The sequence below is a fragment of the Vigna unguiculata genome, chromosome 1, assembly GCF_004118075.2.
Source record: "Vigna unguiculata cultivar IT97K-499-35 chromosome 1, ASM411807v1, whole genome shotgun sequence".
Lineage (NCBI taxonomy): Eukaryota > Viridiplantae > Streptophyta > Magnoliopsida > Fabales > Fabaceae > Vigna > Vigna unguiculata.
This window is the reverse complement of record NC_040279.1, coordinates 25,236,285-25,249,089: the sequence shown is the minus strand read 5'-3', so window position 1 is coordinate 25,249,089 and position 12,805 is coordinate 25,236,285. Positions and strand designations below refer to the sequence as shown.

Here is a 12,805-nt window from a genome sequence, read left to right as displayed (position 1 = left end):
AAGGTGAAGTGTATAGAAGTGAGGGGGAAAGAGGTAGAGAAATAACTTTACCCGCTGTGAGATTAACAAACAAAAATGCGATAGTAATTGCTAACAGCTGGTGTTCATGCAACTACCAAGATTACACTGTACATAACAAAAGTTTGATAAAACTATACTCCCTCCATATAACCTTCCACACAGCTAAAAATGCATATTACAATGTAACTAATTCTTTAAATTAAAAGAGTGGCTCGAAAATTTAATATTGGGAATGAACATAATTCCCCAACGCTTTATACACCAAGTCATCGACAAAACCTAAATGAGTGAAACCCCATTCCATCTATTCACCAAGCTATTTCAATGAAACTGTCTTTGTTTTGGCTTTAGAAAAAGCGAATCAATTTTGTATTTAAAAAATAAAACATTGTATATCAGCAAGTAAAGTGCACAGTAACTGAACCACCCCAAGAACCAGTCATTTCAGAGTATTTTCAGAAAGTATAGATATACTCAGTATTTCCGAGCCAATAATTCGCAGGTTACTACATCGTCCATGGATGAGGCAGACTTTCCAGCACCTATGACAGGAACTATGCTGAAGATTGGCTCCTCACCATTTTTAAATTTCTTATGACTCATTTCCGAAAGTTCAAAAAGTGCATTGCTGAACATAGGTTGTAATAGCTGCACTGACATTTGAAGGCTTTCCGGGATGTAGAACCTCAAACTCTGCATAAGATGAAACGAGAATTTGAAAAGTGCAAGAGAATGATCAAGCTCATAAAAGAACACAAAGAGGGTGTGGAATAAAGTGGATCGCTGGTCTTCTTAACTTTTTTTCTTCAAATAATTATAGTTTCTGGCAACCTTTTGTTATATCGCCTACACTAGGCTCCACTGTGACACTGTTCCTTACTTCCAAATAGGAGACAAACTCCAAAAAAATGCATGGATATTTTTTAACACAAACGAACATGATGAACAAGGAGATGCATAAAATATCTGGATCTAGAAAGAGTGTTAGTTAAAGGTACTTAAAATTTTGTCCTTCATCTCCATCCCCCAAAGGTTTAACAAGACCAGACAATCCAAGGTGGAAGTTATTGCTTAAAATTGTAAAGAAAACAAGAAATGGGTTTCTTACAGACTGCAGAACTAAATTAAAATTCAGACAAAGGAAGAATAAAATTGATCAGGTGTAATATTTTAAGAAATATACTAACCATTATGCCTTCCCAGGTAAAGTCATTATCAGTCATAACTTTGTCAAGAAGATAGATGCAGAACTTCGATATCTTATCCATATATGCCTTAGGAAGAGAATATCTACCATTATTCACATTATCAGCAGGCTGAGAGTCAAAACATATCTTCGTGGACAGCTCACTTGTAATATGCAGTATAATGGCACATATCTTTCCAGAAACCAGACATTTCTGAACGCAAGAATCATGCCAATTTTCTGGCTTGAAACCCCAATAATGTGATGGTGTCTCTGATCTAGATCTTTCTGTTAAGGCCTCAGGAACTGTATCTGTTCCATCCTCAACATAAAGAATAGGCTTTATTTCTACGCATGCTCTGGAAAGTACAAATTGTAGATGCCCATGGACATAAATAGTGAGGATTTGTAATAAATAATAATAATAATAATAATAATAATAATAATAATAATTAAATAGAAACAATGATTCAATAAAATCCCTTCTAAATCCTAATATTCTAACCACAAAATATGAAAGACGGAAGATAATCCAAATGAAAGATAAGACTTTATTTCTACTAATCTGGGCAACTTTATTTGTGTTGTGGTTATGTAGAAAACAATGTTATAAAGGAGGGCATCATTTCTTAGAAAGGAGACTTAACTCATAAAACCAACTTATACTAATTTATAAAGTGGGACCTAACATACACACACATGTCAAGGACTGAGCATCTTGAACATGGAATTAGATATTAGTAAATGATACGACAGCGACCCAATCCAATAGTAGATGATACGATAAATCCAACAAACTTCGCTAAGATCTTTGGTACTATCTTAGAAAGGCAACTTTAAGCCTACTTTAACTTTACAAAACCGGTTTAAATTGCGAAGTTTGCACCTACTTACATACTATAATATAGTCATATCTCTAATTGATATGAAATTTCTAACAATCTTAAAACAATGAAACCTAATTTAAATAGAGAGTATGAGAGAACTTTAAAAAAAGGAAAAAGAATAGCAAATTATAGGTTCTAAATATGTAAATGGTTGTCTTTCTCTAGTTGAAAATCCATGAAAGCACAAAGGTTTATTGCTTAAACAAGCACAGTTAAGAAAAAGATGACTTATGGTGTACCCTACAGTACCTTTTAGGTAGATCAGGAACAAGAACATAAAGGAACAAGGGATCCAACCCTTTGTAGGTGTCTGTTTCCTGCAGATGGGAGATCTTCATCTGCCTAAGAATTGTTTCTTGTTTCTCCTGAATATTGAATCTCTCTGATGATGAAGTACGTTTAGAACAATAGATAACAAAAGCAATTGCAGATGTCGATATTGAACAATTATAGCATTTTGCCACTGCTTCACTGTTTTTCAGTGCTTGTTCAAGTTCAACATCAGGGCCTCCCTGGCAAAGATTCATTGTAGGAGGATCAAGCCCTAATTGACCAGCCATGTGAAGTAGACCCTCATGCAAGGTTGCCTGAAAGCAAAAACCATTAGGAAGAACAGAAGAGCCACTAGGTAACATATGAAATGTGATAATGGTATAATGTGCATAATAAAATGTAAAAATGGTAAACATATGGACACTATATGAGGTAAGCAAACAAGCAGAACTAGCATTATTCAATTAGAGGATTACCACCCCTTTTTAGTAAGGGCACCTAGAAATGAATCCCAACTCTCAAGTCAAGACACGTTGAATAAAGTAGAAATAAAGATCAAGCAACTAAAGTATTAGTTTGATTTTGGATTAGTTAATTTTGTGCTCAAAACAGCTTATAGTTATTAATCAGAGACTACAACTAAAAAACAAAAGTATTGGTCCAAATATTTAGGTAACAAATAAAATTAGTTAAAAAAAAATCAAGATAAAGCTATTTTTAACCTAGGTAACTTTAAGAACAAGCTTATAGAAATTAGGCAGAAGTTCTGCAAATTGTTATTTATATATAAATGCATTTCGCACTTATTAAAACAATACCAAGGAATAATCTTTCGAATTAAAAATTAACTCCATTAATCAGACCAAATAACTTGGAATGAAAACAGCATGATACTCTTGGGTCAATAGCAGAAAGTTTGACATAAATTTTAACAAAACTAATTGTCTAATTCTCTAAAGAGAGAATAGCACTAAAATTCCAAAGAATAATAAGTTCCGGTTTGAATTTTGTCATATTAAACATACACTAAAATCACTTTAATCTTAAATAAGCAGCATTCAGTCTCAAATTCAACTGCTTTCAGTTGTGTCCCATCCCAAGCCAACTTCCATAAACAGGATACAGATAACATGTGCAAACTACTTGTTCTGATGTAAATAATTGGCTACTGCTGAGATCAATGTGGTATACCTGGCTGTATGGCCCAATGCAACTAGGTGCCCAACAGGAAATACTCTGCACATGCAAAACCTTTTTATTTTTATTGTTTGATACCAGAACTTCTATGTATGCGCTGCTGAAACCTGATTCTATAAGAGGCATTTGAACAGTACTACGAGACGGGACGCCAAATGGACATTTCTCCTGTCTTATAAACTTTACATACGTCTCATTTGCCTCAGAGAACTTATTCATGTCATCAATGTAAAGGTGAATATAGAGCACATTCTCCCATCCAAAACCAAGGTCCAATAACTGTGATTCAATTTTCCCCAAGACAATCCTCAAGTCTTTTTGCAAACCTGCACTAAAGAAATAAGAAAAAGTTGTGTCAAAGAACAAAATGTTGTGAAAGTATGAGGTAAAACAAAACGATTTAAAAAAAATAGAAAAAGTAGAGAACAACTATGACCATTGCATGAATCTTGCAACCAGAAACTTAAAGAGAATGTGCCCTTGTTATTTGTTCTTGAGATGTTAAATTTATGTTCTATGCCATCCATTGCATCGGCTCTACAATCTAGAGGCTTGTACGTGGCCTCACATCCTTCTAGACTGTCATGCACTTCATACACAGATCCCGGTTTCTGTGTACAAATCTCATGTATGTTGTCTTTTGATTTTAAATACTGAACATCAACTTTATTTTCCAAATGAAATGACAAGGGATGAAGGATTCCAACAGGAGCTATGGCATCTGAAGAGTGCATCACAACTTGATGTTCATCGAGCACAATGCGAGCATTCTGAAAAATGTAGTAAAGATAGATATAGATAACAGAAGAAAAATATCGATAATAAATTGAGACCAGTATTTGGTAGAACCATAAAACTGACATCAAATGAATGAAGGAAAATCGAATACACAAGATTCTCCAGAACAAGATTTGGTAGAACCACAAAACAGAAACCAAAATGTATGAGTTTAAATTGAGACCAGTTTTATGGGTGACAACTAAAGATCAAATGGACAATGGTCAATACGCAAGTTGGTGCGCAAATTAAAGTGTGTTGGTGCACAAATTAAAGTGTGAAACCAATAAACTTCAAAAGGTGGTTGTATAAACTTACAGAGAAGAGAGGACAATCAAGAGTTAATGTTTCATATTCCCCTCCTTCACCACAAACATTGATTCCATATAATCTGCAAAAAGGAGTTACAATAAAGGATAGGGTGAAATAAATATATGAAAAGACCGTAGAGTCATTTACTCTAAAAACTTTAAAGAATTTACACAGATAATACACAAAGAAAAAGGAGGGAGAATAACTTCCGACATACTCTTTCAATTTATGTAAATAAGCAGTTAAGAAGGCTAATTCTTTACCCAAGTGCTTTGCAGGATCCAAACCCATGGCAGCTACCTTCAAGCATAGATGAAACATTAAATTCAGAACTATCAATTATTCAAGAACATTGCAAAAACAAGTTTAACACATTTCTTGGCTGGAAGAAAATGTATTCAGATGTAAAACTTTTTATTTTTGGCAACATATAACTCACCATAATATATTCAAACAAACCTCATTATTTTTAAAATTACGTGAATTACATTAGCATCAGTGTCATCAATTGATATTACAATGGCATGATGGTCAATAAAGCACAATTTGATCACTCTGCACAAATTGTAAGTAAGAAACACACAGGAGTAAGAACAAAGGAATCCCCTCCCATTTTACAAATGAAAAAGAAAGACCACAAAAGGCAAAAGCAAGCAAGAGAAACGAAATTAAAGAAGTTATACCTTCACGGTTACAGCTACAATTCCATTTGTAATCTGGTCAGGACCAAATTGGAGTTAGAATTATATGAACAATGGAGAAAATTAAAATCCTACTACACAATCACATATATGTATGCTATCAATTATGGTGACAATAATCCAAAACACTGTTTACCATTTCCTGGAGAAGCAATGACTGATCTTGTTTCCATAAGTATGCCAAAGAAACAAGGCCTAACCTTGAACAAACACTTTCCACCCGCAATCTCTGATAGTCAGATGCAATGGCTCCAGATGACACTGCAGTAACTGAGGGTATCTTCTTTTTCACCTCACGTAATAAAATGAACAGGTCTTCGACTTCATCACCTTGAGTTTCTTTGTAACCAAGCTCTTGATGCCTGTTAAGAAATTATCACACGAATGTTTAAACCAAACATTATAAGTTAAGATGGTTTAACAACGTTATAGTTCATAGCTTAAAAGGTTAACCACCAAACCGTCATTAGAAAACATAGCTGTTGAGGAGATTAATTGAGACAGAAAAGGGCGGGAGAGTGGGGAACTATTCTAGAAGACTATCAAGAACCTACTGGGTAGAAAAGCTAGTTTGAATGCTCATAACATACAATGGTATAATTATTCTAAAAATATAAAGGATAGGATACATTTAAGATACATATATAGATATGTATATAAAATCGTAAAATTTATATATTTGAAATTCTGCAAATCCAAACTAAAAAAATTAGACACTTATAAACAAAAAGGTTTATAATCCACTGTGATCATGAATTACTTCTTATTGTCTATGAATAGGAATAATACCATCAATCTCACTCCTTTCTTGAAATCATGAAAAGTTCCACTTTCAGTTCACCAAGGAAGGAACATTGATTTTATGTTGCTGTCTCATTAAATTTCATAAATTTTTTACAGTCCTGGAATACTTCACCTACACATATCAGGGAAGTATTCAAATATCTAAGACTATTGGTATCAGATATAAATACCTAAAGCAAATTAAACTGTCAGTGCCTCATTGTTGTCAACAATGCATTGTGGCGGCAGAGTAGCCTCGGGACATTATTCCAAACTTGTAGCAGAGCATTTGTGGCAGCTAACCAGGAAACCACAGTCATTTTAGCGAGTATAGTGGATAGAGGGAAATCCCCTCTAAACCCCTATGCTTGCGTGATGCTAAACCGTTTCTTGAGGGGATTTCTTTAGATTCCATTCTTGAAGCATAGATTCATCAGAGCTCTCTCAGAGGCTTAAAGTTTTTTTATTCCATGACTACTGTTATTATTTACTTATGCTTAGCTTCAAATTATGACTTTCAGTGATTAATTATGATTATGTTTTTTATGATTATGTTTCCCCTTTTTGATACCATTGAGTTTTGAGCATTTATGTATTTATAGCTCAAATTATTTAGTATTCATCTTGAAATTTCCGAATAGCACCATCTACCCAGTACTTGTATCACGATGTTGCAGATTTGGAGTCAGTCACTCCACACAGCTATTTGGTATTGATAACTATAGAATGTCAATAGGAGTTTAATTACCTTTAATTAACTAAGCTAACCTAACCTACTGATTTCCCTTAAATAAAATAATTGGCTGTATCAAAAGATTTATAATTAGAAGGCTTGCCTTGAGGAGCCTTGTATTCGCCTCCTGAACAATGGTAATCCCATGCATTCAGCATACCTGACGATAATTTGATGTCCAACCTGTGGAAAACATTGAGCAGTCCATTTTCATTTCATACATAGATGGAAAAAACACTTTCCAGTAAATGATTAAATATAAGCAGAGGTCTATGATTATGACTCTCTAACAATTAAGTTCATCACTTCAACTTTTTGTGAAACATCATATATTACAAAAGTGAGAAGAAATAACAAAAACTTATGAGGAAAGTAATTCCTTTCCAAAACAAAAACAGCTTGAATTCCAAAGGACCAAATGAAATTTTAAATTGCAATGTTACAATGAAAAATACAAAAATTCCTAATCTCATTCAACTTGCTTAGTTTAAGAAAACCCTGATATAACAGCAATGCTAATACTTTCTGTTATCTCATTGCTTCTTCAGTTGCAAAACGCGTATAAAAAAGGAGTCCATTTTCTTTTCAAATTTACCCTAAATAAAAGTTACTAGAAAGTTAGAAAACTGAGCAATGGAAATAACAAAAAGGGAAAATGGAAAAGAAACATACAGTTTGGTACATGTAACTATCGAGCTCGTCCACAGAATCATCAAGCGGCATCAAATTGGCCAATGCTACAATCTATTGTAACACCAATTAGAACAAATAAATACATTAAATAGATAAAAATGGAAAATGATTTCGGGAAAATAGGAAAAAAAAAAAAAAAAAAAACCTCGTGGCCATAGTGAATAGCTTTCATCATGGCATAGCAACTATCTTTGCCGCCGCTAACTAGCGCCACCACCTTCATCGTCGTCGCCGCTTGCACCACTGAAAGTGTGTCGTTTTAGGGCTCCACTGAACGAACAGAGCAGCAGTAAAACGCTGCGTTTGGTTTTTTCTGCTTCCTTATATTGTGGAGTTTATTTAAACTTAAAAATAAATTACTTTAAAAAAAAGTGAATATTAATAAAAAATTCTTATCAAAATGAAATTACTTAAATTTAATTATTATTACAACAAGTATTTTTTTAATTAACAGTGTCTTTTCTTCTTTTTTGAAAACAGCTTTCTTATCGATTTATTTTTCCAAATAGTCTATCAAAAATAAGCATTTTATAGTTATTTTTGGTTTCTGCTTTTTAAAATTAAATACGTATTAAATAGTTTTTCTGTTAAAGAGTTCTTTCTTAAAAGAAAAACTTAAAATAACCCCGCGGTATTGTAATCACTGGATTTGTGTCTTTCAGTTTTTCTTTAAATATTATATTAGACTATTTTCCAGATATTCTTTTTTAAAGAGAAAATACATAAAAAAAATTACACCTCTGAAAGTAGTAGTTTATTTGTTTTATTAAAATAATTGTTGTATAGAGAATTGAGAATATATATTACTGAGAGTCGTTAACTCCAGAAGATGTCATAAAAAATTAGGTTGCAATAAATTAAAGTTCTCTCAAAAGCCTAAATTTACTAAACATAGAAAGTGCAGCGGTAACAAATTTTTAATGTGACTTTCCTTTTTTTATATTAAAAAAAATATTGATAGTAACATGAACAAAGTCCAAGAAAACAAAACAAATTTTACAGAAAAAAAAAAGAAGCTTCCATGATATTAATAATTCAGGTACCTCAAAAAATTTAAAGAAATTTAAAATGGTTCGACATCTTAAGATCTACATACATAAATATTTAAAAAAAATATTATCACTCAAAGTATAATTTTTGATAGACCAAAATTGCAAACCCTTCATAATACAATTTTTCTAGTAAAAACTGCAAACCTTTTAATGACACACAACTACCCAATCCCCCATACATCCAAAAGATTTATTGAGTTATGGTGTTAACTCTCTAATCTCAACTCATCACTTTTATAATAATTTCGTACTTTTTCTTTCTTCATTTTAGTTAATGTGGGACTTTGATGAATACCCACCTCAGAACAACATATTCCTCCTTCACCAAAAGTCTCACATATTAAAAGATCATCTTCATAATTAACTACATTTGCAGAATGCGTGCTTTTATATTTCTCCATCATTTCCTTCATGTGTTACAAGTCCTCTTTGAATGCTCGACATTTAACCTGTACATGACCAAACTCTCCACAATAATGGCATTGAACATTAGTAATATCTTTCGATTGAAATATCCTGTTGGTAACCATATTTCTTTCTTGGCTCACCTTTAGTTACTAATATTTGACTATTTTCTTAACTTTTATCATCACCCATCATTTGTTGACTCTCCTTCAATGATCTCACTACATCATCTAGTCCTAGCGCACTCTTCCCAGCTAGAATTGACTGCACTAGTGGCTTATAAGACTTGGGCAATGATGCCAACAAAAGTAATTATTGTTCCTCATCTTTAATACTTCATCTCTTGCATTCATAAGTCTGGATACTAATTCATTGAACTTATTAATATGATCAAACACATTACCTCCATCTTCCATCTTCAATGAGTAGAAATTCACTTTCAACATCAATCGATTGGTGTGAGTTGTTGATGCAAACTTACTTTCCAACAAATTTCACAAATTCCTTGGAGAGGTCTCTCTCAACACAGTCACTTTAATTTGAGGAGCTAATGCCAATCTAATTGTGCTTACTGTTCTTTTTTTCTAAATCGTGTTCCACTCTACATCTTTCATCTCAACAGGCTTTTCCCTCTCTAAACCTCTCTAAAGCACAATCTAGACCTTGTTGTACCAAATAATCTTGAATTGTGCATTGCCATAAGGGAAATCCATCCTCCCATTAAATAAAGGAACATCTAGCTTCAACGAAGTCATTGCACAAATTTAAGAAAAATTATCAATACTAACCTTTTTCCAAGGAACCCACGTAAAGTTGCCTTTGTTCAGCACTTCAAATTGTTCATCTGCCTCCTTTGATCAGAACCTCAACTCGGATACTACTGTTGGGAAATCACGCACTAAGAAAATAATCTCTTCAAGTGGAAGCACACTCATAAATAAGAGCAGAAAAATATAAATAAAAACACAATAAATTTAATGTTGTTTGACACCTCAAGGCCTACATCCAGAAATACTCAACAAAAAGCATTATCACTCAAAGTGCAATTTTTTGTGGACCAAAATTACAAACCCTTCATAGTGCAATTTTTCTGGCAAAAACTACAAACTTTCTAATGACACACAACTATCCAAGCCTCCATACACTCAAAAGACTTATTGAGTTGTAGTGTTAACTCTCAAATCAACTCATCACTTTTATAATAATTTCCTACTTTTTCTTTCTTTATTTTAGTCAATGTGAGACTTTGATAAATACCCACCTTATAATACTAACTAATCATGAATTAGTTTCATTATAGATGTGCAAATATGAGTTGATAAGAGTGGAATGAGTGTGTATAGTTTCCTACACATGCTTTTGAAGGAAAAGTTTATGTTGGCTTTTGTTTTTATTTTTGAAGTTAAAAGTCTATATTTATCTCTCCTCTTGGAATTAAATTGATATAAATTTTGTATTTTTATTTTGTTAAATAATATGTTGTCTTAAATATTCTTTTAAAAGTATAATTAAAAAAACATAATATTATTAAAAAATTTAATGTTAAAAAAATATATTTGTATTTTCAATATTAAATATTAAAAAAGAAACTATAATTAGATAAATTTAAAAATAAAATGCTAAATAAATGAATGAATTTGTAGTAACTTAATATGAGGAAGATCACGGTATATATATATATATATATATATATATATATATATATATATATATATATTTACTCATTATTACTATATCTTTTGTATCCAAATTAAAAAATTAAGTATTTTTTATATGTATACCTCGTTAATTCATACATTTTCATTTGTTTAGTGTGTTCATCCAATCAGAATGTTTTTGATAAATATAAATTCACCAATTTCATATGAAGTAATGTGGTATTACCCATATCTTTACGTAAAAGTATATTTTAGTCAACCAAATATTCTAGTTCTTCAATTGTGACCCAAATATGAATGTGTGAACCAAAGACATTCTATACTTGAATTATTTAGCTTGTTTTATATTATTAGTGGAAGTTATTAATCTGTATGAAGAAACTTTCATGTTGTGTATTGCATATGTTTGCGTTATTGTCCTTTATGTGTTATTAATTTGAGAAATTCTTAGCTTGTGGATCAAATGTACCAGTTGAATCTTATATTTCATCCATGTCATAATTCTAATCAGACTGCTTCTGGTTTTGTTATTTTGTATGATATTTATGTTATACTATGCTTTACTTGAACCCATAAACTACCTAAATGATCTACTGCAGGATAATGCTGAAAATTGTATTTATAGTGAAAAAGGATCATCATTGGAGCGTGTGCTTATTGTTGTTACAGATCCAGTATATAGCTTCTCATCACAGATCCTTTCAATTCCTTTTTTGTGGCATGTTTTTCCAAACTTAAAACAGGTATTCATTGTACTAACATATTTAATTGGCATCCTTTTCTCTGTTCCAGATTGATGAAGTAGTGTTCAAAGTATCTAATCATTTAACATAGAAAGCATGTATGATGGTGATGAAATTCTTAGAAATCACTGAAAGAAATTTTCCTCACTAACTTTAAACTTCTTTAAAATTCATTTTGTTTCTCCCTGCTGAAATACATAGAATTAATACATTCCAAATTTTCTTTGTGCTGATGGATCTTTATTGTGAAATTTACCAATATAGAATATAATCTTGTTAACCAAAACTGAAGGAAAAGGTCAACATGCCATTCATAATTCAAGTAAAAGGACCACGTCGAAAAAAAAGAAGAGAATCTTTATATTATGTGTTTTGGGCCTCTGTATGCTACTTAAATAATCTCGGGGATTTGGGGACCTCCTAAACTAATTAAAAATGAAATTATCCTTATCTTTTTTTGCTTATGTCTTTGTCTTTTCAAATCTCCAACACTCATGCTAAATTTTCCTTGGCACGTTGGATAACGTTCTACATATATTTTTTTCTACTTGCTTTCACCTTGAAAAGTCTTGTGAGAAGTTGGATTATTTTTTTTCTACTTAGGTATTTGCAAAACAGGGCCTGGCCAACATTCTGGTGGTTGGGCTTTCCTGCAGTCGTTTACTCCTCTTAATTGTGATTGCATGTTTCTTTCTTTTCATTGGGATAGTTATATGGATTCTGGAACACAAGATCAATGATGAGTTTAGAGGTCCACCCAGACAACAAATTATAACCTTGTTATGGTAAGTGATTTGCTTGATACAAATCATCATCATGATTCAACTGGGTGATCTCGTTTTTGTCTGATCCATATTTTAACAATGCATGCAGGTTTAGCCTTTCAGCTCTGTTTTTTTCCCACAGTATAGAAACAAAGAAGAAGAGGAACAAATGGATTTTACATTGCCAGAAACCGTCGAAACTCTCACACCAACTACTTCTGGGATTGATCCTTTACCTCCTTGTATGGCTACATCGTCAACTGAACATAGTAAAGGTCGGTCAGATGTGTGGGGGCATTTTACCAAACAAAATCCTTATTCTGAGAAGAAGGCTAAGTGCAATTACTGTGGTTATTTGATTAAATATTTGGCTGGAACAAGTGGGATGAGGAATCATTTGATAAGATGCAAGGAAAATCCTAATAGAGAAGCATTCAAAAGGAAAAAATTATCATCATCAACTACAGAAGGGGCTAGTGTTGGCCCTTCACCAACTATTTCTAAGTTTGATCAAAATGCATCTCGAATGAAGTTGGTGAAGATGTTTGTGAAGTCCGAGCTTCCTTTTCGATTTGTGGAAGATGAAGACTTTCGTGACTTTGTACGATCCTTGCAGCCAC

General features: G+C 32.4%; 1 protein-coding gene across 1 annotated transcript; it reads right to left on the bottom strand.

The window, feature by feature from the left end:
- Positions 1–142: 142 nt before the first annotated feature.
- On the bottom strand, positions 143–7,861 carry LOC114194713 (diphthine--ammonia ligase). The gene is made up of 12 exons (XM_028085090.1): positions 7,709–7,861; positions 7,543–7,614; positions 6,974–7,053; positions 5,491–5,716; positions 5,337–5,369; positions 4,871–4,953; positions 4,660–4,732; positions 4,001–4,334; positions 3,559–3,890; positions 2,344–2,681; positions 1,209–1,566; positions 143–714 (listed from the first exon to the last, which is right to left on the bottom strand). The coding sequence occupies exons 1-12, from the start codon at positions 7,784–7,786 to the stop codon at positions 496–498; spliced, it is 2,226 nt and encodes a 741-aa protein (XP_027940891.1). The 5' UTR covers positions 7,787–7,861; the 3' UTR covers positions 143–495.
- Positions 7,862–12,805: the final 4,944 nt, after the last annotated feature.

Excerpts from the sequence above, each read along its gene's own strand:
- LOC114194713 (XM_028085090.1), bottom strand. The coding sequence starts at position 7,786 with ATGAAGGTGGTGGCGCTAGTTAGCGGCGGCAAAGATAGTTGCTATGCC. Across the intron at positions 4,733-4,870 it reads TATTTACATAAATTGAAAGA|ATTATATGGAATCAATGTTT; the intron begins GTATGTCGGAAG and ends TCCTTTTTGCAG. Across the intron at positions 715-1,208 it reads TTACCTGGGAAGGCATAATG|AGTTTGAGGTTCTACATCCC; the intron begins GTTAGTATATTT and ends CATCTTATGCAG.